This window comes from Panthera leo, chromosome C1 (assembly GCF_018350215.1).
Source record: "Panthera leo isolate Ple1 chromosome C1, P.leo_Ple1_pat1.1, whole genome shotgun sequence".
Classification (NCBI taxonomy): Eukaryota; Metazoa; Chordata; class Mammalia; order Carnivora; family Felidae; genus Panthera; species Panthera leo.
In genome coordinates this window covers 164641891-164669088 of record NC_056686.1, presented here as the reverse complement: position 1 = coordinate 164669088, position 27198 = coordinate 164641891, and the positions used below count along the sequence as shown (strand labels likewise).

The 27198-nt window shown below is 34.1% G+C and overlaps 1 protein-coding gene across 1 annotated transcript in view; it reads right to left on the bottom strand.

The window, feature by feature from the left end:
* AGPS (alkylglycerone phosphate synthase) overlaps positions 1-27198 on the bottom strand; it is a 143547-nt gene that overhangs the window by 22876 nt on the left and 93473 nt on the right. Inside the window, exons 12-16 of the mRNA XM_042949222.1 lie at positions 22186-22237; positions 17138-17214; positions 14440-14552; positions 6750-6819; positions 4552-4613 (exon numbers count right to left, since the gene is read on the bottom strand). Coding sequence (XP_042805156.1) covers positions 4552-4613; positions 6750-6819; positions 14440-14552; positions 17138-17214; positions 22186-22237 — 374 coding nt within the window. The remainder of the gene's footprint in view (positions 1-4551; positions 4614-6749; positions 6820-14439; positions 14553-17137; positions 17215-22185; positions 22238-27198) is intronic.

The following is a 27198-nucleotide window of genomic DNA, read 5'->3' as shown; positions in this document are numbered from 1 at the left end:
TTATTTTTGAGACAGAGAGAGCATGAACGGGGCAGGGGCAGAGAGAGAGGGAGACACAGAATCGGAAGCAGGCTCCAGGCTCTGAGCCATCAGCCCAGAGGCTGACGCGGGGCTCGAACTCACGGACCGCGAGATCGTGACCTGAGCTGAAGTCGGATGCTTAACCGACTGAGCCACCCAGGCGCCCCGAAAAGCTTTTTTAAAAAGCTATAATGAACAGGTTAATGAAAATTCAATTCTGGGTTTACAGGAATACCAATCTGTGTCCATGTCTAAGATATTTCCCTTAATATAAAAATAATTTAGTCAATAATCGTGAGGTTATACCAAATGTTCAATAGCCTTTTGTGAAGCTCTGAGCTAAAATCTACTTTAACAAAGACTTACTGGATGTTAACTGGATGTCAGCAATGTATAAAGCTGTGCTAGACTGGTATTAAGAGTCAGTGAAAACAGATAAGTAAGAAATAGTTCATAAAGGGAATGGGGGGATTGATAATATTTAATAATATTAATCCTTTTTCTATCTTTTAAATAAATTTTTATTTGAAATAATTTTATTGTTTTTAAAATTTTTTAATGTTTATTTATTTTTTTGAGAAAGAGCATGAGTGGGGGAGGGGCAAAGACAGAGGAAGACACAGAATCTGAACCAGGCTCCAGGTTCTGAGCTGTCAGCACAGAGCCTGACGCAGGGCTCCAACTCACAGACTGCAAGATCATGACCTGAGCCAAAGTCAGACGCTCAACTGACTGAGCCACCCAGGCTCCCCTTGAAATAATTTTAGATACAGAAAGTCACAAAGACAGTCAAAGTGTTCCTCTTTCCCTGGTTTCCTCTAATGTTAATATATAACCATGACAGATTTGTCAAAACTAAGAAACTGACTTCAGGACATCACTATTAACTAGAACACTTTATTTATATTTCACCACTTAATTTTGACTCCAAGATACCACTGTTTTAAAATATAAAGGCATCTGATTTCTTTTGTTTAGTTTTTGATATAATTTTTAAGGCCCTAGTTTGGAGTGCAAGAGATCTAATAGTGATGCATTCATACTTTGGGAACATGCTCAGGAAAAAGTTCTAAAATGGAAAACAGATGTCAATCAGAGCTTCTAGGTTGGAGATGCAGAGACAAAAGATTTGGCTGACAAAAGATTAATCTATTTTTTAATGTGAGATGTAATATTTTGTTATTACTGTATATTGTTTCATTTGGAAAATAAAACTCCTAAGGTACATATAAGCCATCTTATTCTTCAATAAACATCCTGACAACATACTGACGCTGATTCTGTGTTTCAAATCTTAGTCTGTTTAGAATCAGGAGAATGGAAAAGGTAACAAAGAAGCACAAAAGACTGGGCCATCTCTAGTCTAAAGACTGATTTGACTGTGTGAGAGCCAATTTGATAAAAACCATAACATTTACATGGATTATGCTTTATAAAACACATTAAAGTTATCCATATTTCCAGTAAGAACAAAGAATATATGGTTAAAATATAAATATGGAAAGGGGTTTAATGGTTTGTTAGCTATTTTATTAGCATGTCAAATTTAATTTTTTTAATATATGTGTCTGAAAGTTTTATAAATTCTAATTTTACAAAACAATTCTCTTCAGTTAAATTGTGCTTAATTCTATGAGAGTGTAGACAAATACAATTTATCAGTGTTATTTATGCCTCACCTATGGAATGGGTAAGGATGCATGTTTTTAAAATATCTCCTACTAAAGTATTTAGATTATTGGAATTTATTGTGTCTTTATTTTGAAAATCCAACTTGTAAAACAAATACTTTAAACACAAATAAAACCTACTGAGTAAGCTTTAATAGCTACAGGGATTAATGAATATTATAAATTTATAAATAAGTTCTTTATCATGACTCTAGAAAGTGGAATTTAAGTGCTACATAATAATATATGATAATTTACAGTAATAATGAGGAGGAGATGGGATAAATAACATGACCAAATGGTTAAAACCCTTAATAGGATACTTTCTAGAAATGATTTGTACAGAGGATGTTCTTTTTTTCTCAATTTTTTTTACTTCAGAGAGAGAGAGAGGGAGAGAGAGGGAGGGACTGGGGGAGAGGGGCAGAAGGAGAGAGAGAATCTTAAGTAGTCTCTATGCTCAGCACAGAGCCCAATGCAGGGCTCTGGTCATGGTCATGGGATCACAACTTGAGCCGAAATCAAGAGCTGAATGCTTAACTGACTTCAGACACCCAGGTGCCCCCAGAGGGGAGTTCTTGAAGTATTCTGGCATAGAACTTGTACGAAAGCCAACACAGTCCACTTGGACCAATCATTCTATGTAAGATAAACATAACTGTGTATACATTTAACTTTTCACCTGACCTATTGGCAAATTTAACCCTGTTGACTATTTCCTACTTGAAAAAAATTTTCCTGGGCTTCTTTCACATCACTGGTTTTCCTCCAAATCCTCTAGATATTATTCTCTTTTGCTAGCTCTTGTTTGTATATCCAAACAAAATAAATTTTGGGGTTCCCTGGACTTCTTTCTTAGGTCCTCTTTTTTTTCTTCATCCATACTAGCTATAAGGGTTTGTATCTACTCCCTTGGTTTTAATCACAAGCCTCATGCTAATGTCTCCAAAATCTTTAAATCTCCAACTCAGACTGTTTAGACAGCTATTTTTATAGGCTACATTCTTACATTATTCCCAAGTTCATTCATAGGAGTCTATTCAGAATATTCATTGTGCACTCAACAGATACAGTTATTTTGGTAGGACTACTGAGAAATACACAAAAACTAGTAAGGCAAATAACCCCTTAAGAGACTTATACATGAAAAGGCTAAGCAACCTAATAACGTGTGAGACTTGAAGACTCTGACTCCATGGGTTTCTGCTAAACATGGTCTCTACCTAGGTAAATGTTAGAGAGAAAAAACAATTTGTTAAATGGGTAACAAGTAAAGTTTCTATCAGGAATGTAGCTGCTTTCCATTCATTTTGTTTATGAAAACTTTAGCTGATGAAGTTGTTTTAATTGAAAAGAAACCAAATATATAACCTGTATAAAACAGTCAGATGTCAGTAAGTTGATAACTTTTTTTCTTTACAAGATTGATCCCCTTGTTAAAATTTAGTTACCAAAAATTGTGAATAACAGATTGATACTATAAACTGTTGTTTTACAATGCATGGAATATGAACATCAATGCACCAAAAGTCATAACCCATAGTAGACAAAGAATGAATGCAGAAAGTAAAAAGTCCTCTGGGGAAGGGAAAAAAAGAGTTAGGGTAGAACAAAAATGTTAAGATATGTAATATCTAAAAGGTAGATTCATGGGAATTTGTCATGTACTTTATTATTGATTTAATTTGTAAATTTTATAAAGAAAACATAAAATGTAAGGCATACTAGAATAAAAATGTACTAACAATCTTAACAGTTTTTATTACTGAGTTAACTCGTGAGTCCATTTAAAAAAAAATTTTTTTTTAACGTTTATTTATTTTTGAGACAGAGAGAGAGACAGAGCACGAATGGGGGAGGGCCAAAGAGAGGGAGAGTCAAAGAGAGGGAGACACAGAATCTGAAACAGGCTCCAGGCTCTGAGCTGTCAGCACAGAGCCCAACGCGGGGCTCGAACTCAGGGACCGCAAGATCACGCCCTGAGCTAAAGTCGGATGCGTAACCGACTGAGCCACCCAGGCGCCCCTCATGAGTCCATTTTTTTTTTTTTAATTTTTTTTTTTAACGTTTATTTATTTTTGAGACAGAGAGAGAGACAGAGCATGAACGGGGGAGGGTCAGAGAGAGGGAGACACAGAATCCGAAACAGGCTCCAGGCTCCGAGCTGTCAGCACAGAGCCTGACGCGGGGCTCGAACTCACGGACCGTGAGATCACGACCTGAGCTGAAGTCGGCCACTTAACCGACTGAGCCACCCAGGCGCCCCAAGTCCATTTTTAATAAAACCACTTCACATTTCCTCATCGGTTTTTATTATTAATTCCCTAACCAATATTTGTATACCAACATTTGTGTATATGTGTATGTGCATAACATAAAAATAGAAACTATACATAATATCTTAAGTTGGATTTCTTTTAGAAATCTCTTAAATGCAAGTTAAGATCTTGCTTAGTAGTAACCATCCAAAATCAAAAGCTAAATCATATATTACAAAAGAAGTTTAACACTGGTTTTATAATTTTGGGGGATGTTCTAGAGAACCTTCAAGCATATTAAGCACTTAAGAATTTAAATCAAAGCTAATAAAACTATAGACTGACACTTAAGTGCTCACTAAGATTCTTTAAAATATAGACTTCAATAACACCTTCCTTCTATGGGACATGGACAAATCTGTCTAAATAAAAAAAAAAAAGCTGGCAAATATGACATTCTGATGAAGGTGTTAATATAAATAAAAGTGATCACCTTGTTTCAATGTTTCTTTACAAAATTTTTAAAATTTGTATATTTGTGCAAAGATATATTATTTCAACAACTCCTATAGCATAATATGAGACATTTTATTATATTTTACCTGTCCCAAGGAGCAGAAGTCTCAAAAGACTCTCCTAATACATAGTATTCCAAACCCAAGTCCTATTAAAAAAAAGACACAAAAATCAAGAAATTACAACAGATGCAGAAGAATCAAGAATACTGTCATATTGTTAGTATTTCACATAATTGTTAATATCACATGTTTCTAATTTAACCTCCACTGTTCTTTACTCTCCACCCCATAAAAGCAATGGAAAGTGGCCCTGAGTGTGAGCTACAACCTCCAGGAGGACAGGAACTTTGTCTTGTTCTCTTTTGTACCCCTGGCACCAGGCAGTGTGCCTGATACATGGCAGGAACTCAAATATTTCTCCAAGGAATGGAGCCTCTGAGAACTGTCTATGTACATGTAGAGGACACTAGCAGAACAGATTTTTTTTGGAGCCTAAATAGTAAATTAAACAACACTCAAAAGTGGTCATCAGGATGGAAGGACCAGGGCAGCAGGAAAGTAGGAGCAGGGGGGACTAAAGGAAGAAGGTAGATCTCCCTTTCCTGAAATCAACTTTTCTTTAAAAAACAAATTAGAAAATATAGTGCCTCTCTTTGTAGTAACTAAATAAGATAGGATATCTGGAAGCACTTCTACTAGGAAAATATGTTTTATAACACATAAGATATAATGCTTATATGATAAGTAACTTATAATACCCAGAATACAATTCTGTTTTAATATCAAAACTGGAAAGAGCAATTCATAAGCCACCAGAGATGCAAAGATAGAAAGAATATTTTATAAGCAGAAAAATCAATAAATGTTAAGTTTTCACTTCTAGTAAAATGATTCACTTCAACTCTACCACTGGTTGGCAGGAAAAATCCCCAAATTACTGATCTAAAATGTGTCGCTTTTCTTCTTGTGCATTCATTTACGCAGTAAACACATATGTGGTGACAAAGGTATTAAGCACTGGGAAAATAAACAATAAAACAATCCCTCCCATCTCAATACTGCTTCTGATTCAGTTTTAACAGTGTGTAAGCTGTATTTGTTACAGTTACACATCATTTTCTAGAATTCTGAATTTAGTAATATGGGAAAATGGTCAATATACTTAGAAAATGCTCAACAAACAAAAACTTGTGGATAACCAAAATGCTTACTATGGGAGACCCTGGGGTAGTAACAGTCTATGGAGGTAAACATTATTATAAGACCTAAAATCATCTATTACTTTTCATGATCTGTAAATCTCTTAATTATAATTTTTAACATAGCAAACAAGCAATAAATGTAATTTCCCTTATCAGCATGGGGGAATGGAGTGCCCAGAAAAATGCATATGCTTCAAATTCACTGCAACCTAAAATTTAGATCTTACCTAAAATTAGTTTTGAAATAAGAATACAATTTAAGCTTTCTAGAGAAGTAAAAACAAGTTTTATATAAATTTATGTAAGTATTTCCTTCAGAACAATTTCCAAGTGAAAAATTAGAAAATGCAGTATTTGGGAAAGTCAAATTCTCAATAGGATATCTGAGAACTCATGTTTTAAAATAAGACCTTTCAAATTACATAAACAAGCAATATTTAAAAAATATAACCCTAACAATAGCAGAAAACAACTAAGAAACCTGAGTTTATTACAGCCAAAGTAGAAAAACAAAATAAGTAAATAAACTTTTGAAAGAATACTTTCATATCAACAAGTATAGTAGACTCTTGGACTAATAAAGTTTCTCACAAGTAGAAAATGTGGAATTAGAAAAATTTTAGAGCCCAAATACAGACAAATTATTTCTTTAATTCTACATAGTAATCATCACCAGTGAACCAACTACTACTTAGAATCAAGTTAAATACCAATTTTTAATGAGTTAAAGAAAGATTATACATATTTAAAACTTGATTATGAACCAAGTGAGAAATGGTGCTAAATAAGACAGCTCGATTCTAACCAAGCAATGTTAGGAATGGCATATTCAACTTCCAGATAGAGAAAGTCACCATTCTTTTAAAGAGGAGAATGATCTATATAATCTTCAAATTCCTCAAAAGCAATATATGGAAGATTTAATTGGGATTCTGAAGGTTTGTAGCTAGTCCTACATTCATGTCAAATGATGTGCTACATCATACTAGGTTAAAACTTAAGAAAATAATTTTATTCATTCAAAGTAAGAAAAAGGATTATTTGCAATATAAACTGACAAGGAAATATGAGATAACTTACTCGAATATACGCAATGACATAGGTCAGCAAATAACCTCTCTGTCCATTATCTTCTCCAATTGCCAACCCACTGTAATTAAAGAACAAACTGTTAATATATTTCATACGTATTTATGAAAAATATACAAAAATAACCAAACTAATATAACACCTCAAGGTAACTGTTTAACAGATTAACAAATATTATACTGCATCTCATTTTTATTGTAATCTAATTTATCAGAAATATATCAAAGAGTTGTCAAAAGAATAAATTGGAGAACAAAAACCTAAAGATACTTTTAATATTTCAGTTTGGTCATTAATTTCAAACTTGCATCCATGAAACTAACAAAACTGACTCATGAACTCAACTACTTCTACCAACATTGACAAAAGTACAGAGAATTAGCCATGAGAAACAAGCTTAAGTAAACTTTAATAATCTTTACAAGCATAACAAGATACTTAAAATACTTATTTTATTCATATATTTTATCCATATATTCATGTGTTACTATAGCCCTATTCATATTTAAAGATGTATAATGATTGACTATATCTTCCAAATACCAAGAAGTTTTCTGAATACCTGGGTACATAGTATACGAAGTATTAGACACACTGTTTATTTTATGAAAATATGAAAAGTATGACAAAACATACTTACACAGAAATATTAAAGTTTATGAAGCAGCATACAGATAAGTACCAGACAAACAGGTAAGGTTTTATTACTATGAACACATCAACTATCCATTTCAATTTGAAAGTAGTTTTATCCACAGAAATTATATTTGGTGATCTAATTAGAACTAATCCCATATAACATATAATTCAGTCCAAGCACTTTGCTTTGTGAAAGTCATTCTTATGTTAAAAGACTAAAAATGATTATTGATTTTACTACCTTTAGTAAAGAGCTTTTTAAAAAAATTTTTTTTAACGTTTTATTTATTTTTGAGACAGAGAGAGACAGAGCATGAACGGGGGAGGGTCAGAGAGAGAGGGAGACACAGAATCTGAAACAGACTCCAGGCTCTGAGCGGTCAGCACAGAGTCCGACGCGGGGCTCGAACTCACGGACTGTGAGATCATGACCTGAGCTGAAGTCAGACGCTTAACCGACTGAGCCACCCAGGCGCCCCCAGTAAAGAGCTTTTAATTTTGCTTGTTCTCATCATCAGGCAGAAATTAAATTTTAACTATTCTTAGTCAACTAAAGAAAACTTACCACAAACTCCCAAAGTATCTACCAAAAAAAAAAAAATCCCTCAATAAAACCAGATAGAAAACTGTGACTTTCTTGGGTCATAATGGATGGTTAACTTCCATGCCTCTCCCCTCAGTACCCTAATTGCTCCTCCTTCATCTCAGTATGCTGAACCCTTAACCATGGTGTTGCCCTAGACTCGGGTCTTGAGCCTCTGTTAGTTACACCTCTTCCGGAAAAATCATTTTTCTTATTACTTCGGTTAACACCTATGGTGAAGTTCTTCCTTCCCCTGAAGTTTTGCTTGGATTTGGCAGTAAGTAAACATAGTAAGTGAACAACATAGATGTGCCCTTGTGCTATACAAATAATGTAAGGCAACTGTAGGCTAGGATGTATAGGCCAAATCAGATATCCTTATAGCTGCATACACACGAATCAGTATCACCCAGAGAAGTGGCAAACACTTGATGGAAGCGGCTCTAGTCTAGAACCACTTGGAGATGGGGTGCAAAGAGATGAAACAAGAGAGGTTGTTCGTATTAGTAAGAATGTTAATGAGCAAAGAAGACAGAACCTAGGTCAAGCAGTTGCGAGTGAAAAGTAAGAAGCAACAATATAATTCTGGGTTGGATACAAATGGATTTGAGGTGAGAGGTAGGAAGTCAAAGTTCCAAAACAAAAAGGCAACTAGTCAGAAAATTGCTGTGGCAAGCACGGGGAGGAAAATATCTGAGCCTATACCTCACATAGACACGAAGCAGTCATATACTGAGTCCAAGAAAGAAAAAGCACTACTGAGCTGGGAAATAGGAACAATTCATTCTGGGCCTAGTGGTAGAAAGAGAGTGAAGACTAGCAAATGGTGCAAGAGACCTGCGCTTGGAATCCTTGAGAAGGTGCATTCTAAGCGGATATTTGGTGAGAAATAACAGATATGAACCTTTAGTAGGCTTCTTTTATATTGGATGAGAAAAAGTCCTTCTTGCAGTTCAAGGTCAAGCCATTTTTCTTTAGATACTCTTCTAGAATCTCTTGGAGCAGGGAGGGGTGGAGCAAAGGGGTCAGGAGGATCAGTTCCACTTTGGAATTCAGTGTGACAAACCACACAGAAACATGCATTTTCTTATCCCAAACCGGAAGAAATTGATGTCCATTCTAAATTCATAAACCCCAGGGGCGCCTGGGTGGCTCAGTCAGTTGAGCGACCGACTTCGGGTCAGGTCATGATCTCATGGTTTGTGAGTTCGAGCCCCACGTCAGGCTCTGTGCTGAGAGCTCAGAGCCTGGAGCCTACTTCGGATTCTGTGTCTCGCTCTCTCTCTGCCCCTCCCCCACTCATGCTCTGTCTCTCTCGGTCTCAGAAATAAATAAACATTAAAATAATAATAAAAAATAAATAAATAAATAAATAAATAAACCCCAAAGGAGAAGGAAAGTCATTCTGGGCTTGCTTTTCTGAATCATAGGTTTCCCTGCAAATTTAGCTTTTTGTAACTTCTTTCTCACTTATTCTCTGTCTTACATTTTTAACTTTCAGAACTCCATCTTCTAGACAGGATTGCCTTAAAATACAACATGTAAACAATAGTAGGGCATTGAAATTAAATGCTTCTAAGTTGCCAATTACATAGTAGCCACTCCAAAAAGGTATACGAAGATTCAAACTGCTTTACAAACTGCTTTACGCTAAAGTAGCAACATCGATTCCCTACTTTCTGCTCCCCATCGCAAATTTCAAACATCAATTAACAAGGTTCTTAAATTTAAACCTGTTTCATGAGAAAAGGCTGGGAAGACTAATGAAAGAGGAATGAGAGACAATCTTTTTATATAAAAGAGCCATCTGGTGAACCTAATCACTCTCATGTTGAATTACATTAAACAACTTAAGCACACACTTTAAAAATAACAATAACACATTACCTTAAGTTCTATGGTAAATGTCAGTACATCTGTCATGACTGCTGACAGGGAATGTTTATTCTGTTTAGCTCTTAGAGAAGTTAAAGTATATTACTAGCAAGCATAGATAAACAACCGAAGTATGATTACTCAACATTTGCCTATTATTTTCCACTGGATCATATGTATTCAAAGGTATTTAACAGTGTTAGCGTAGGGGTGGAAGACAAGGAGGAAAATGGCTGAAATGACGCATAAAAATGTCCTAAACTGTTGGGAGTAGTTTATTTAAAAACAATCAATTCAGAGTTAATGAGGGGGTAGAACACAGGATAAAACTAAAGAACAGAAAATAAAGGATAGATTAATAATGCCCTAATTCAAAATAAAATACATGAGCTAAACTAACTTATGAAACTTTAGCAGAAAGGAATTCAGTGGTACTTTCCTCCTTCTAGTTATGTAGAAGAAATCATTGGGAAGCAAGGGTTGGCCCAGTGGCATCGTAAGTAAGAAAAATATGTCTGACGGACTTCCAAGCTGTATTACAAAACTGTAATAATCAAGACCGTATGGTACTGGCACAAAAACAGACACTCAGATCAATGGAACAGAATAGAGAACCCAGAAATGGACACACAAACGTATGGCCAACTAATCTCTGGCAAAGCAGTAAAGAATATCCAATGGAATAAACACAGTCTCTTCAGCAAGTGGTGCTGGGAAAACTGGACAGTGACATGCAGAAAAATGAACCTGGACCACTTTCTTACACCATACACAAAAATAAACTCAAAATGGATTAAAGACCTAAATGTCAGACAGGAAGCCACCAAAATCCTCAAGGAGATCCTCTTTGACCTTGGCCACAGCAACTTCTTACTCAGCATGTCTCCAGAGGCAGGGGAAACAAAAGCAAAAATGAACTATTGGGACCTCATCAAAATAAAAAATTTCTGCACGGTGAAGAAAACAATCAGCAAAACTAAAAGGCAACCAACGGAATGGGAGAAGATATCTGCAAATGACATATCAGATAAAGGGTTAGTATCCAAAATGTATAAAGAACTTATCCAACTCAACACCCAAAAAACAAAACATCTAGTGCAGAAATGGGCAAAAGACATGAATAGACACTTCTCCCAAGAAGACATCCAGATGGCCAACTGACACATGAAAAAATGCTCAATTTCACTCATCATCAGGGAAATACAAATCAAAACCACAATGAGATACCACCTCACACCTGTCAGAATGGCTAACATTAACGACTGGGGCAACAACAGATATTGGCGAGGATGTGGAGAAAGAGGATCTCTCTTGCACTGCTGGCGGGAATGCAAACTGGTGCGGCCACCCTGGAAAACTGTATGGAGGCTCCTCAAAAAATTAAAAATAGAACTATCCTATGGCCCAGCAAATGCACAACTAGGTATTTATCCAAAGGATACAAGGATGCTGTTTTGAAGAGGCACATGCACCCCAATGTTTAGAGCAGCACTATCAACAATAGCCAAAATATGGAAAGAGCCCAAATGTCCATCGATGGATGAATGGATAAAGAAGATGTGGTATAGCTATACAATGGAGTTTTACTCGGCAATCAAAAAGAATGAAATCTTGCCATTTGCAACTATGTGGATGGAACTAGAGAGTATTATGCTAAGTGAAATTAGTCACAAAAAGACAAATATTGTATGACTACACTCATATGAGAACTTTAAGATACAAAACAGATGAACACAAGCGAAGGGAAGCAAAAATAATATAAAAACAGGGAGGGGGACAAAAACATAAGAGACTCTTAAATATGGAGAACAGAGGGTTACTGGAGGGGTTATGGGAGGGGGATGGGCTAAATAGGTAAGGGGCATTAAGGAATCTACTCCTGAAATCATTGTTGCACTATATGCTAACTAACTTGGATGCAAATTTAAAAAATAAATTAAATAGGGGTGTCTGGGTGGCTCAGCGGGTTGAGTGTCCAACTTCAGTTCAGGTCATGGACTCGCGGTTCATGAGTTCGAGCCCCACGTTGGGCTCTGTGCTGACAGCTCAGAGCCTGGGGCCAGCTTCGGATTCTGTGTCTCCCTTTCTCTCTGTTCTTCCCATGCTCGTGCTCTCTCTCTCTCTCTCAAAAATAAAGATTAAAAAAAAAAGTTAAAAAAAAAGAAAAGAAAAATATTTCTGAATATTTCAGTGATTAGAACCAAGAACTAGTGTGTACAGAGAAACATGAGGAAAACCAAGAGTGCTAGAAAACTACATGGAGATATTTCCAAGTATCAAATCAAAATCAAAATAGCCCTAAGTCATCTAATTACAGCCTGGATTATCAATACAAAAGATTTCTGCAATCTAAATGAAGGAAGACAGGATGAAAGCATATTAAGAAATTATAATTACAACATAACTAGTAAGTAGCAAATAACAATAGCAAAAAAAAATGAGACCTCAATCAGAGTCTGAGTTTTAATGCTTTGCTCCTGCTTTAAATAGGTATCTCATTTACTATTTTTAATGGATGAATTTGATATAAGTTTTGTTTGGTATAAGCAAATTGCTGGAATTAAATCAAGAGTTCTGGGGCTTCACTATCCGTATCCAGAAAGACCTGGATTCACCTTAAAGAAGTTCATTCTTACTTTTAAGTTGTAAATGTCTGGAATCACTTGAGAAAAACAAGACTTACATTACATGACAAGGGAGTTCATGACAGTCAGTGGCTCAACTTAAAACTGACAAAATGGCTCTAATAAATACCTAAAGATTAAAATATGCTCTTTTAAGGGTGGCACAGCAGTTAGACATATTTGAAATAGAATTTAAAATGTCAGGGAATGACATTCAGTTTCATTAATTCTTTCAACAAATGTTCAGTTAAGTGTCTAGCATATACCAGGCATCAACAGTGATGTCCAAGAAGAGACAGTTGAAGAATTACATCTTACCTCACACAAAAAGGCATTTTGTCATCATCCTACCCCAGTCCAAGAGGAAACGTAGCACATTACTAACTAGTAATGATTTTGTTGGCTACTCTGAATTTTAATTACAATTAGAGGTACTACAAAGTGGAATTTCTCTGCATCTGTATGCATGTGTTGGTGTGTATGCTGGAGGCAAGAAGGGTCCCTGGGGGGACTGAGGTGAAACTAAGCAAATTTAACCTCATATAAAGTGATTCAAATATTATAGCATCCATTTCCCTACAAGTGCTCCTAAATAATTTTGAAGTCCCAATTAAATATTTCAATATATAAAAAATTTTTAAAAGTTTCAGCCTCTAATATTTAAGGCTATAACAGAAATTAAAAGATTTAATTTATATATAAAAGATTTTAATTTAAATCCCCTTATTTCTAATACCATGGATTTTAAGAAAAATGTTTTAAAAATCAAATTATATATATACTTCACATAACTTAGAAACTAAAAAATAGGTACATGTATATTTCAAAAATAAATTCAGAGATTAACCTGAAATCTAAGTCTTCTGGCTATTAAATGAATTTTTATGGTACAATTACTCTTAATTAATTTAGTTAAAAAAATCAGTTAATTCCCAAAAAAGGTACTCTGAGAGAGGAAAAGTAAAAGATTAGTGAATTTCATCTTTTACTAATTCGACTTGCCAATTTCAGAATAAGGTAAGAATAAAACTGAGAGGCTGATTTGCAATACTCAAACACAGTACCAAAGTAAATCAAAACTTAAGCCAAAGATTAGATCTTTTTCTAAGAATTCGGCACTTTAAACACAAAGTTCAGAAAATCCTAAAAATAAAGAGCTGAATATCATAGTGAGAAAAATATATAAAAGTGAGGCATTCTAAAACACAAGGCTACAAATTAAGTGCTCATTTGTTCTCATACATAGCAAAAAAGGGAAACTAAAGTAAATATTTACAAAGAACTCAGATTAAGCATACATACATATTTTAAACTCTGAAATTATAATAAAAGAAGAAGAAGACAACGACGACTTGTATCCAGGAAACTTAGTTTACGTATTTAAAAAGGGAAGGGAAAAATGTAGTCCTGATAAATGGCATTTTCACTACAGTTCTCATCGATCAATCTCATAATCCATCAAGCAGACAGACAGAAACCACCCAGTCATTATTCAGTTGGTTATATATGTGAAATGTTTTCTGTTTCTTTATACCAGCAGAAAACAGTAAGTGACAAGGGGTGGAGTATAGATAATTTATCAAATTCTTTTGTTTAAAAAATTTCCTTTCACAAACATACTAATAACACGTTTTATATATATATATACTATTACCATTAAATAGTAAGATGACTATGAATTTTTTCATATTTTACTCTAGCATAACAAAAGCAAATATTATAAAATTAATGGAAAAATGTAATAAAATATTTAATATATCCTAATATATATGCTTACACAAGTAAGAGCAACATACCAATCAAATTTTCTGCAAATTTTGGAAGTAAACCAACACAACATTTTAAGTTGACTATCATATATTGCTACAAATTTAATCCTTTAGGGGTGCATTAACAACTGCTTACAGATACCAGAATTTTCGATTAACATTCTCTTGGCATTATGAACTTAGAGCCATACCCAAATTTTGCAGCAATGTCATACACTTGTTTTTCATGTTGAAGAACCTTCTCACGGTCCCCCTCAAACAGTAATGTAGCAACAGTTAACTGATTTGGATCAAATCCTTTAAACTACAAAATAAAAAAAAAAAAAGACATATACTTAGATAGATAGATAGATAAATCTTTTCCTGCAAAACAGTAAATCAAAAACATTTTGCTCTTTTTGTCCTTCTGACTTGGGCTCAAACATACCAACTCTAAAAATCGAGCTTTGGAACTTCACATGTCATTCAAAAAGAATGTTTAATATACCTGTTCAGGTTGTTTATAAACAAAACTACAGAAAATACCTAATTTCAAAGTATGCCATGGTGTCAGTAGAAATGACATATTGATATGTAATATAGCAAATAACTTGTAAGAATTATAACTGCAATAAAGAATCAAATAAAAATACCAAAATAATAGAACATAATGAATTAGCAAGATATAGGATGTAGATAAAAGTAAAAACTAACAGGGACCATTTCTTCTCTTACATACCAACTATAACTTCTTAATAACATTTTCAAAGGAGATCTTACATATAAAATTAAAATGAAAAATATCTGAGAATCATAAAAGAAAATATATAACCTCATTAGGAAAATGTGTCTAACATGTTCTAGAATGCCTGAACTAAGTAAATAAATCTGTGAATTCTTGCTCAAATTAATATACAGATTTATTCCAATTCTGATAGAAACCTTAACGGATTTCCTAAAATGGTGAAGAGTTTTTAAAATTTTTCTATGTTGATAAACAGGTAGGTAATGATGGGTAACAAGAAAAATTCTAAAAACCAAGTAGATTTATAGTAATTAAATCCACTTAATTTTTCAAGAATAAAAACTCATTTTAAAAAAGTGATACCTTTTTTAAAATTCAATTTATTTAAACTAAAAACAAAAACAAAAACAGTTCACCCGCTCCTTCTACCCCTCCACCCCTGAAAACAAAAACAGTTTGCCTTTTTCTCTTACCCTTCACCCCGTCTCTGGCAATCACCAGTCTGTTCTCTGTATCTATGAACTTAGTTTTTTAATATTTTTTTTCTAGATTTTATGTATAAGAGATCATACAGTATTTGACACATTAAAATGGGGTCCACTTCTTGAGTAAGTATATAAGATGTCTTAGACATGACAAATCAATTGTAAGCAAAGTAAGGAAGTTAATGGTGCTGTTACAACTGGTTAGCAATTGGGGGAGCAGAAAGTGAAGTTTAATTCAGATCTTCATCTCACACCATAAAATTGAAATAAATTCAAATAGTAACAAAGATTAAAAATTTTAAATTCATACTTAAGAAAAACCCAAGAGAGAGAAGAAATGGTCCCAATTATAGCTCTGGAGAAAGGGAGACTTTTCTAAGCTTACAAGTAATTAAATAGGGGCGCCTGGGTGGCTCAGTCAGGTAAGCATCTAAACTCTTGATTTCGGCTCCGGTGATGATCTTGCGGTTCATGGGATGAGATCTGCATCCAGCTCTGCACTGACCACCCAGACAACGGGGAGCCTGCTTGGGATTCTGTCTCTCCCTCTCTCTGCAAACCGCCCTCCACTCCGCATGTGTGAGTTCACTTTCTCTCCCTCTCTCTCTCTCTCAAAATAAACAAACATTAAAAAAAAGAAGTGATTAAATAATCACAGAAAAATATATAAAAACTTGAAACTTTTGAACCAAAAAGAAAAACTCTTACTAAAAAAAGAGTCACTTGGGGGCACCTGGGTGGCTCAGTAGGTTAAGTGTCCGACTTCAGCTCAGGTCATGATTGCACAGTTCATGAGTTTGAGCCCTACAATGGGCTCGGTCCAGATAGCTCAGAGCCTGGAGCCTGCTTTGGATTCTGTGTCTCCGTCTCTCTCTGTCCCTCCCCCGATTGTGCCGGCACTTGCTCACTCACTCTCTCTCTCTCTCTCTCTCTCTCTCTCTCAAAATAAATAAATAAATATTAAACGAAATTTTAAAAAAAGGGAGTCACTTGACTCAATTATTTACAAGATTTGTAACAAAGGCATCTAGTAATTCCATTATTCAAAGGGTACACAGCAAAGCACCAAGAAAAAAATACCATGAAGCTGCCACCCCTGGCAAAATAATCACATTCAACTACTTCACACAAAAAGTACATCCAGGAAATACAAGGAAATGATTAAGTCTCATTGGAGTTTCAATGAGAAACATTAAAAATACCACTTTTCCCCCTGGATTCAGTAAATCTGAAACAACAAAAACAAAACTCCTACATGAATAGCAAGGATGCAACAAAGAAACAGCACCTGTGTATCATGAGAGTGTAAGCTGGTATAAATAACCCTTTAGAAAAGGAATTCAGTGAAAATTAAAAAAAAAAAATCCATACTCTTATTACACTAGATATCGACATCTACTATAAAAAAAATCAAACTATAAAAAATTGTACATGCATGAAACTGTTTAATGTACTGTTATTTTTAGAAACTTCAAATCTGGGGAAAAAATGAAAATTTCCGAAATTAAATGAATAACTGATTTACTCAATAAAATATTTATTCCAACATGAAAAATAATTATTATGAAATTTACATTCATGAAAAAAGATAATAATAGGTACATGTGAAGGGTGAGAAGGCAGGAGACAAAATTAGTATCATAAGCATTTAAAGTTTTGGCATTTAATAAAAATTCTTACCTTTGTAATATAAAACTTTTTTAAGCCATCCAAAAATGATGTAAAAATAGAGGAAACCTGAGGTTTAAGAGCATGACCTAAGAAGAGAAAAGTTCATATTTTAAATTAATAGCAAATTCTGTTTTTCAGAAGATTAAGAGGCTAGTGTAATTTAGTATCCTAAAAAAAGTGAATGTTTCATGACTCCAAATTTTAAAAATCTTCCTATGTTTTATGTATAACATACTGATATTAAGATTTACATCTTTCATCTTTATCTTCTTTCAAAAGTCACAACTATTTGTTTATTAAACCTCTCATTTCTTTTTGAACTCAAATTACCACATGTAATTAATACTACATATAGTTTAGGTTATCTTTCAGTGGTATAGTTTATACATAGTAAAATCACTTCATTAATTTTTATTTCATTAAGAACACCCAATGGTGGCTGGTTTTACTTTTTTTTTTTTTTTAATTATGCAGAAACCATTCAGAACTATAACCAAATATGGAGTCAATGCCAAGTTTAAGGTTGTTTCTTAATTAATTCCTAATTCTTCCAGAATTCTTGGCATAAAACTAGTAATTGCTTCCTTAATCACACCCAGAGAGTTAAAATTGCCAGAATAACATAAACGGTGTCTCAGAGTCTGTTAAATTAACATCTTTGCCTGCGGATTGAGTTTAATTGAGTGAAAGTCTTTTACTGTTTTCTCATTGTTTTCAGAGCAACTTCTTAACTCCCGTGACTGTTAGGTTTAAGAGTCAGATACATCTGGCTTTAGTGCTATAAGGCCAATTCAGAAAAATGGGGCATACCATTTATATAGAATTTTTATAAAGAATTTTAAAGTCTCTAGTAAATCTGAAATTATCTCCAAGTAAAAAGTTTATTTTTTTAATAAGCTTTAAGATTTGGGGATTTTGTTTGTTTTTAAAGTATAGATCTGTTCTTTAAGATTGGTGCAAATAGCAAACTAGTTTCTTTGGGGGTGAGAGGGTAGATTTCTAGGGGGAAAAGACTATGATTTGTATGTAGTCTTTTTTCCCCCCCATTCTTTTTTTTTTTTAAGTTAGATTCGGAATCTGTAATACTTATTGCATTTTTACTGACTACAACAGGAAACTGTGTGATATAAAAGACCAAGTAACATAAGTCTTAACCAGAGATTAAGAGTTAGATATCCATGTTATAACTGAACAAAACAAAAAACAAAAGACAAATGAAGGCCAGATTAGATAGAGATCAACCCAGAAATCTTTTTGAGTACCTGGATCACAAGCAAGATGTTTGGAAAATTTTTTTCTTTTACTGTAATCTGTCAAAAAATGCTTTCCCAACATAATCAGTGCCTTAAGAGATACCATTTCTAACAAGTATAAAGTTAGAAATAACATATCAAAATATTCACTTCCTGTCCTAAATAGAATTCATCTACTTAAACAACTGGAAATACATAAACATAAATGTATGAGTGTGTGAGTTGTGTTCTTGCAAGAAATTGATCCACAATTGATCCTTCTGATCCACACATCTTTACACCATGTATGAGGACTCCGAATGTTACTACACTGATGTGGAATAGTCCTTAAGGGTAAATGTTCGTAACACATGGAAATTCATTTGCACAATTTCCATTAACACTAGTGGGACTTAGTCACCTGTATCCCAAATATGGAGTTGACACATTAGCTCTGAAGAACAATTATTATAAAAGCGATACTAACTTTAAGTGGGTCAGCATTAGTATTAACCTAAGGGAATATTATTATCTTTTACTTATTAAATTAACATTGTCTTTCAAATTAATTACGTTCTAAATATATTCTGACTACTGTGTTTTATTTTTTATAGTAAATGAAGGAACTAAGTTTTCAGATTTACTAAACAGTATGATTAGTAAATGCTGTGTTGTTACAGTGTTAATTTTAAAATTTTAAATTATTGGGGTGCCTGGTGGCTCAGTCCGTTGAGCGGCCGTTCAGCTCAGGTCATGATCTCACAGTTTGTGAGTTTGAGCCCTGCGTCGGGCTCTGTGCTGACAGCTCAGAGCCTGGAGCTTGTTTTGGATTCTGTGTCTCCCTCTCTGACCAATCCCCCGCTCAACACTCTGTGTCTCTCTCTCTCAAAAATAAACATTAAAAATTTTTTTTTAAATTTAAATTATTTAATAAATATCTACATTTCAAAGAAATGATCTCAAACAGTGGCAAAAGTTTTGGGCCTTGGAGTCCGACAGATTTGGGTTCAACTCCTGCTCTACCACATATGACCTGTGGGCTGAAATATCTAGCCTTTGAGTCATCTCTAAACTGAGAATATTACTTTTAGGGACAGCTGTAAGGAGTATTTGATAAATTGTGCTATTGACATTGTGCTTAGGACTACACTATGTGCTCTCCAAGATTTATTCATCCTCTTTGGCTAAGTAGATGATTAAGTCAATCAACATGTCAGTACCTGTCATATGACAGGTGCAGGGGATATAAAAATGAATAAAAAACATCCCCTAAATTTGACAAAATTTAGTGTTTCAGAGGAAATTCTACAGATCATTTCAATATACTCAATGATACCTATCACTTCAATACACTGAAAACAAATCATTTCAGTATAATGAACTAAGGGTTGTGTCAAGAGGTAGGAATGAAATTTAAAATATTAACATCTAATAATAAGGCTTGTGATTTGTTAAGGAGTATGGTACAAACACTGCCAATAAGCCATATGGCTGGTACAAAGTCCTGGACATCCCTTGCTGTGTTTAGCTGCGTGATCACGGAGCCATGGCAAGATATGTAGATGGCAAGGCTTCAACAGGTAGTGAGAAATCAAAAAGGTTATAGATAGCTGAGAAGCAGGAACAGATCTGTCTTTCCAAAGAATCACTTTGGCGGCGGAAAGGAGACAAGGGTGGAAGGAGACAAAAGATATAGTCAAGATGAAGAGGGTAGAGCCTACCTTAGAGCATGTTCCTAGATACAGCAATGACAATGTGGAACAGGGATGAGAGATAGCCAGAAGGACATTTTCTTTAAACCTTCATCTTAAATTGCTATATATCCCAATTATAAATAAAATCTAGTCAAATTACAGTTAATTTTACAAAGGTGTTTATTACTATAACTCACTATAATAATAGCATACAAATGGGTAAAATAATTATTAATCAGATACATGGCTCTCTTAAGACCTAGATCTCTAAATGCAGGCCAAAACACAGAAGGCTTGATTTCCATGTGATTTAACTATTTAATTATTTAAAGGATGTACTTATCTTAAACTTTTACCAGTAGTATAGTATTTTGAAAATAATTTACCTAAAGAAATAACAGCTATGACTTAAAAGAATCAAATTTTAAAACTAACTCTTGATATATTATGAACATGACTTCCATAAGCTTCTTTAAAAAAATTATTTTTTCCTGTTTATTTATTTTTGAGAGAGACAGAGTGTGAGAGGGGGAGGGGCAGAGAGAGAGGCAGACACAGAATCCGAAGCAGGCTCCAGGCTCTGAGCTGTCAGCACAGAGGCCAATCTGGAGTTTGAACTCACAAGGCGTGAGATCACAACCTGAGCCGAAGTTGGAACGCTTAATCAACTGAGTCACCCAAGCACCCCTGACTTCTTTCAGCTTCTATACTATATAATCACTCTTCCCTAAATTAAAACCTAAACTACTGTTAAATAGAACAAACAAAAGTCTGCCTATCTTAGCCATTAGTGTTTACTATTGAGCAATCATTCCTATAATTTCAGGGACTGTTCTGAAGATACTTAAATTCTATAAACGTAAGTTCCAAACTCAATTTCAGCATATGGAAAAAAATATAAAAGCAATAAAATGAGAATTGAAAAGATGATAAACAGAGTCAGAAAGTTTAATACTTTAACGCAAAAAGGGGGAAAAAGAAACATGGTTACCTGCTACTCAATTCTCTACCTGAATATTCTAACAGTACCTTAAAAACAACCCATTGTAATGTCTTTTCCCCCAAATCATCATCTCTCTCCTAGACTGTTCATCAGTCCACCCAGTCAGTCAAATCAGCAATCTTGGAGTTGCCCTCAACCCTTCCGTTTATTGAACCTTCCACATCTAGTTGGCAAACTGAGCTCTGGGAAATCTATGCCTTACTCTCTATCTCCATCGCTGCTTCCTTGATCAAGGCCCCCAAAATTGGCCTCTTGAACCATTTCCACTCCTCTTCCCCGTCTGCACCATTCTACTCCACCCTGCATAATGCTAGCAGAATGGAGCATTCTCAGATGTAAATCCCTTTGCTGACATGGTAAAATCCAAATCGATCCTGCAAAGCCCTACTCCACCCATCCAGCTTCATCTCTTGTAACAACTCTCACCCACCCTCTATTTGAGCCACATCGAACTACTTGAAGTACAAAGATGCCACTGAGGTCTCACAATTTCATATTTTTTTCCGGATGAGTGAACAAATTTGGTAGGAGGGAAGAGGAAAACATCCCAAGCAAACTTCTATTCCCCTTAAGATTTAATGTAAGCATTACCCTCCTTTAAGAAGCCTTTCCTAGGGGAGCCTGAGTGGCTCAGTCGGTTAAGCATCCAACTATAGCCCAGGTCATGATCTCGTGGTTTATGAGTTCGAGCCCTGCATCAGGCTCTGTGCTAACAGCTCAGAGCCCGGAGCCTGCTTCAGATTCTGTGTCTCCCTCTCTCTCTGCCCCTCTCCCACTTGCACTCTGTCTCTCTCTATCTTAAAAAATAAACATTAAAAAAAAAAAAAAAAAAAAGCACCTTTCCTGAATCCCCATATTGACATCCAGCAAAATCCAGCAGGTTCAACCATTCCTTCATTTGCACCCAGGGTATCCAGTGCACTCTTCTTTCATAGCATCTCTAACAATCCTGCACTCATTCATTTCTGTAATTGTCTGTCACCATTAGACTAAGGGCTTCCTGAAGGACAGGAACTATGACATTCATCTTCCTAGCTCTGTATTCAGTACTCTTCCTGGCATGTAACAGCTGTTTCACAAATTTTGGGGCTTCATGAGCAGATTTTAAAATGACCATTCCTTACTTACCAAACTGAAACTGTTGGTTGTCCATGAGGCGAATAGATGCAGGAGCACATCTCTATTTTAAAAAGAAAAAATGTGATACAAATTTAATACTGTAAAGAAGCTACACAAGTAGAATGTAAATGCCATCTTTCTGTATGTGACATCAAGAGCTTAGTTCCTAAGAATATATACAGTAAACAAATCTTAACTTTTTATACAATTTTAAGATGGTAAAACATCACTGACTTCTATAAAATATTTGGAAGAGAAATCTATATATATAATACACACACACGTATGTTGCCAGATCTTTGTCAGCAACAAGATCTTCTCAATGCCTAGCAAAGATCTATGGAAATACCTAAAAGAAATATTGGGCCTTGAAGTAGATTATTTTAGAACAAAGTAGAAATTTCAAAGACTACAATCAACATTATACCATTTGTGAATTATAATGTATCTTCAGATTCTTATATACTTTTAAAATGAAGAAGATGATGGTAGAATTTTTCTGAGCAAAAACACCTCAAAAAATTATCTGTGATGTCTTCATACATAACTCTAAGAACTGTTGTTTTCCTTTTATCCCTTTCAATAATCCATTTTAAAAAGAAAAACTATCAGTGACCAGAATTCTAAAATCTTTCAAGGCATGAAAATAGCAACAAAATTCTGAAGGGTAACATTATGTACCTAGAACTGCACCAGTGTTAAATTTAATCTAGTCACCACACTAAAAGCTGCAAGGAAAGAAAAATGAGAACAGATAGTCATATAAATTTTGTATGCTGAAATACTACAATACAAACACTAGCAAGATTTAAGTTAGCTACAGCTTTTCCATAGTATTAAAGTGAGCTGCACCCTAACGACAATTTTATTTTCTATGCAAATTTTTAACATGGTTAAACTTCTACCAAGAGGTTGCTTTCACATGACAAAATTTTGACTGTCATAAACTTTTTAAACATTTATCTTCTGCTAATAACATTTATAAATAAAATTTGTATCCATACAACATTAAGGTATATGCAGATCATTCAAAAGAACAAAACTTAACACATAACTGCGCATTACAACATTTTTGCTATCATTTACTTTTAATTGAACAAATAATTTTATAAAACCACTCACAATACACATTTTATTTCATCCAACAAAATAACTGAGTAGATTCTTATTTTGAGCACTACACAATTTACTCACCTTTGGTACTAAAGGTGGTATTATTCAATCTATATTTTAAAAAGTCACTGCCAAATCTAAAGAAAACAGTATTAGGTAATTTTACATATATACCATAACAATAACCTATTGCCTTACTTTTATAGAATCTTGTGATGTCCAGGTTGTTTTCACATCTCTAATATAAGAAATAACCCATCAGGGTAGCAGAACTGGTGTTATCCCCATTTTTCAGATGAGGACATAAGAACCAGAGAGATTAAAAGACTCGTCTGAGGTCATATGACTGTTAAGCACACAAACTAGGACCAAGATATCTTGACTGCTGGATGAGGAATATTTCAAATAGACCACAAAGCTTCCCAAAAAATCACCTAACACACACATACATACATCACACACACAACACAAAGAGCTTTAAAGTCATACCTGAAACAAAAATTACATGAAAACTATGTGTTATACAGTTATTATACACACACACACACACACACACACACACACACACACACACAACCTGAGTAATTTCAAATCTTGGTATAAGGGTATCTTTGTAATTAGGCTGTGCTTCTAAAAGCCAAACCAGTTTCCAAAATACTACAGAAAAATCAATTTTCGTAAAATGCTCTTATTCAAACAGGCGTTATCAACTTCTAATAACACATATGATGCCTAATTAGACCAAGTTTCTTTTCTGCATGAAATAAACAGTATCATATTACATACATATTTATATGTTTTGGCTTAAGCACACCAGTAACATACGCGAAAGAATTCAGAGCCCTTCTGTCATTCTTAGAAAAAAACAAAAAACAAAAAACGAAACTTTTTTTTTAAGATTTTATTTTTAAGTTCTCTATACCTAATGTCGAGCTTGAACTCACAATCCTCACTCTACTGACTGAGCCAGCCAAGCACCTACCCTCCCCAAAAACAACTTTTAAACTTGTACCAACAACTTGTAAATTCCATCTCCTACCGTCACCTAGTTTCTACTACCTCTGTACCTATATTAAGTGTTATTAGGGAAAACATTCAGCACAGAGACACATATATCAGAAAATGGGGGAAAGTATGTTTAGTACAATAAATCTGTAGTGGAAATCAATCTCTGAAACAACTAAAATACAATCAATATGCAGGCCTTGATAAAAACTTGGTTTGAAAAGACTATCCATAAAATACATCTTGGGTAACTGAAATGATCTGTTTATAGAATGAACACTGGATGTCATTAAAGAAATTACTGTTGATTTTCTTTGACATGATAATAGTATTGTGGCTGTGAAGAAAAACACCTTTATTTTTAGGAGATGTATGTTTAAATACTTAGAGATCAAGTGCCATGATGTCTGCAACTTAATTTTAAACGGCCCAGAAAACACATACAGAAACATTTAAAACAAACATAAGAAAAAGTCAATTGTTGAATATACAAGATAAACATACAAGTGATCGCCATCCTCTTCTTTCAAAGTTTCTGTATGCTTAAAACTTTCAAATTAAAAAGTTGGAAAAATAAGTAAGGAAGCTTCAGGACACTTGGTACACATAACAACCAATATTCAATAATATTGAATATGATTTTAACTTGACAGCTGAGTCATATAAAGCTGAGTCAGTCATGGACTATTCCTATTTGTACTGAGGCAGAGTAGATGGTTACAGACACTTATCAAATGAGAATAACTACTAACACTTATCAAAAAAGAATAAAAAGCTAAAGAGAATTTGTTGTATGTAGATAATAAATATTAGTTTTCAATACTGGCTTTTTAAAAATGATCAAAATGAAACCACAGCTTTATTAAGTCTCATGTTTTAATAGTGTCATTTTTTAAAAAGTCAGTAAATGACTATTTTAGTTATCATCACAAGTAAATTCTCATAAGTAAAGCACCCAAATTAAAAAACAGCATCTAGATTCTTTTATGATCCTCTGGCCATTGATTATTTGCAAATCACTGTGCATCATTCTAAAAAAAAAAAAAGCAGAAAAGTCTCTTAGAATTTTATATGAAAACTTGCCAGTATCACTAATTGTAAGTTCCTATAATCGAAAGACCAAAATAATGTTTCTATTCTTAAAAAACAACATTCAATCTGGGTAACACTACCTATGGTTAAGACTACATTATGTTTCAATTGCTATGAAACTAATTTGAAAACCTAAAAATATTTCCTTTAAAAGTTAGAGACATCACAAATTCGGAGAATTTGAGCTCTAAATTCACTCCCATGCTTTTCAATTATACTGAGTATTCCATAGATGAAGAAAGGGGGAAAAGGGTTCTTGAGTTAAAGTGACCCCTAGTGGTATGGGACCAGAAATAACCTGAGAGAGAATAGTTTTACCAAGTAATTTTTTTGGTGGGTTAATAATACATTCAGGGAATTTAAGGAACATCACACAAAAACTGTTTACTCAAAATGGAGTTAATAAAATAACTGATTTATTTCCTACTATGATAAATTTATTTTTACTAGAATATCTGATGTCATCTGACGTGTACCCAAGTATACTTTATATACAATAAGTAGTCTGAAAAGAGATGAGAAATTCATTATGGACCTTAAGGAAATATCAATTATTTTTGTTTTACCCAAGCAAAGAAGAAATAAATAATCACATTGACCTCAAAGCACTAGTACGAGACTAAGTCAAACTGCTGACAATTTCTTCCCTTTAATGATGTTACAACCAGGAATTTAATATATAAACCTGAAAGGTAAATAACAACCACTCTCATTAGTCTTATTTAATTCTGAGTACAATTCTCTTTACTAACAACTTAAAAAAAGCAACAGATCTCTCAATCTAACCATTTTCTCCAAAAAAAAAAAAAAGTCCCTATAAGAAACACATCAAAAGATTTCTGCAAAATCTGTTTTTATGGAACTAATTCGTATTTCTTTCTTATCACAGAGAAAACCAGAACTTGCACTGCAGATGTGACACATTATTTGTGAGGGTTTCCCTTAGTTTACTAAATACTAGCAAAAGAAATTCGATATTAACATATCTCAAAAGGCATCAGGATTTCTACTATTCCAACTTCATAAACATAAAATATAAGCAGTGAATGGTAGTCCTGTATCTTTGGTGCCTTGTTTAACACCTTTGAATTGAAAAGGCTTGTTTCTTCAAGAAGTAAATCACACATTCAGTGTAGACTCTAGAACGGCCCAAACTCCTAAACCTTGAGTCTATTTTGGAGATAGTCTAGTAACCTCACACTATATCAGAAGCCAAAGCTCCAATACCAAACTCCTTGTACCTAGCCATACAAAAGTTTAAACATATAAAATTTATCATGATATGCAACATCTGTAGTGATTACTAGAAGACAGGAATCATGTCTATTTAACTTACACAATATCCAATATACTTTATTGAATATAAAGTTAAGAGCACACTATCTCACATACGGATAAACAAAAAAATGTTTAAAAAAGGATATGTGAAAAGAATTCTGCTAACTGCAAATTTCTATATATAAAAACTTAAAATGTAGACAGATAATTGGTTCTTCCTCAGAGCTGGTACCACAGATAAAATCAGACAGTATTTAAGGCTATTCGTATAACTGGTTAGTCCTACTGGAAGTCACATACTGGCTTACAGCTACATATTATACAGTAGATATTTCCCTCCATTTATATAAGGGAAGAGCCAATAATGCCAAACGGTCTCTGGTTCATCATTTTCATTTTTCACTTTGTACATGTATAATGACTTGTTCTGAGTAGCTCCTGCTTAAAAGCGTGTCTTGTAACTGTCCTCAAGTTTAACACATTCTGCTGGATCACATAGTAAAGAATCCAATTAATCAAACTTTTGGCTAGGGG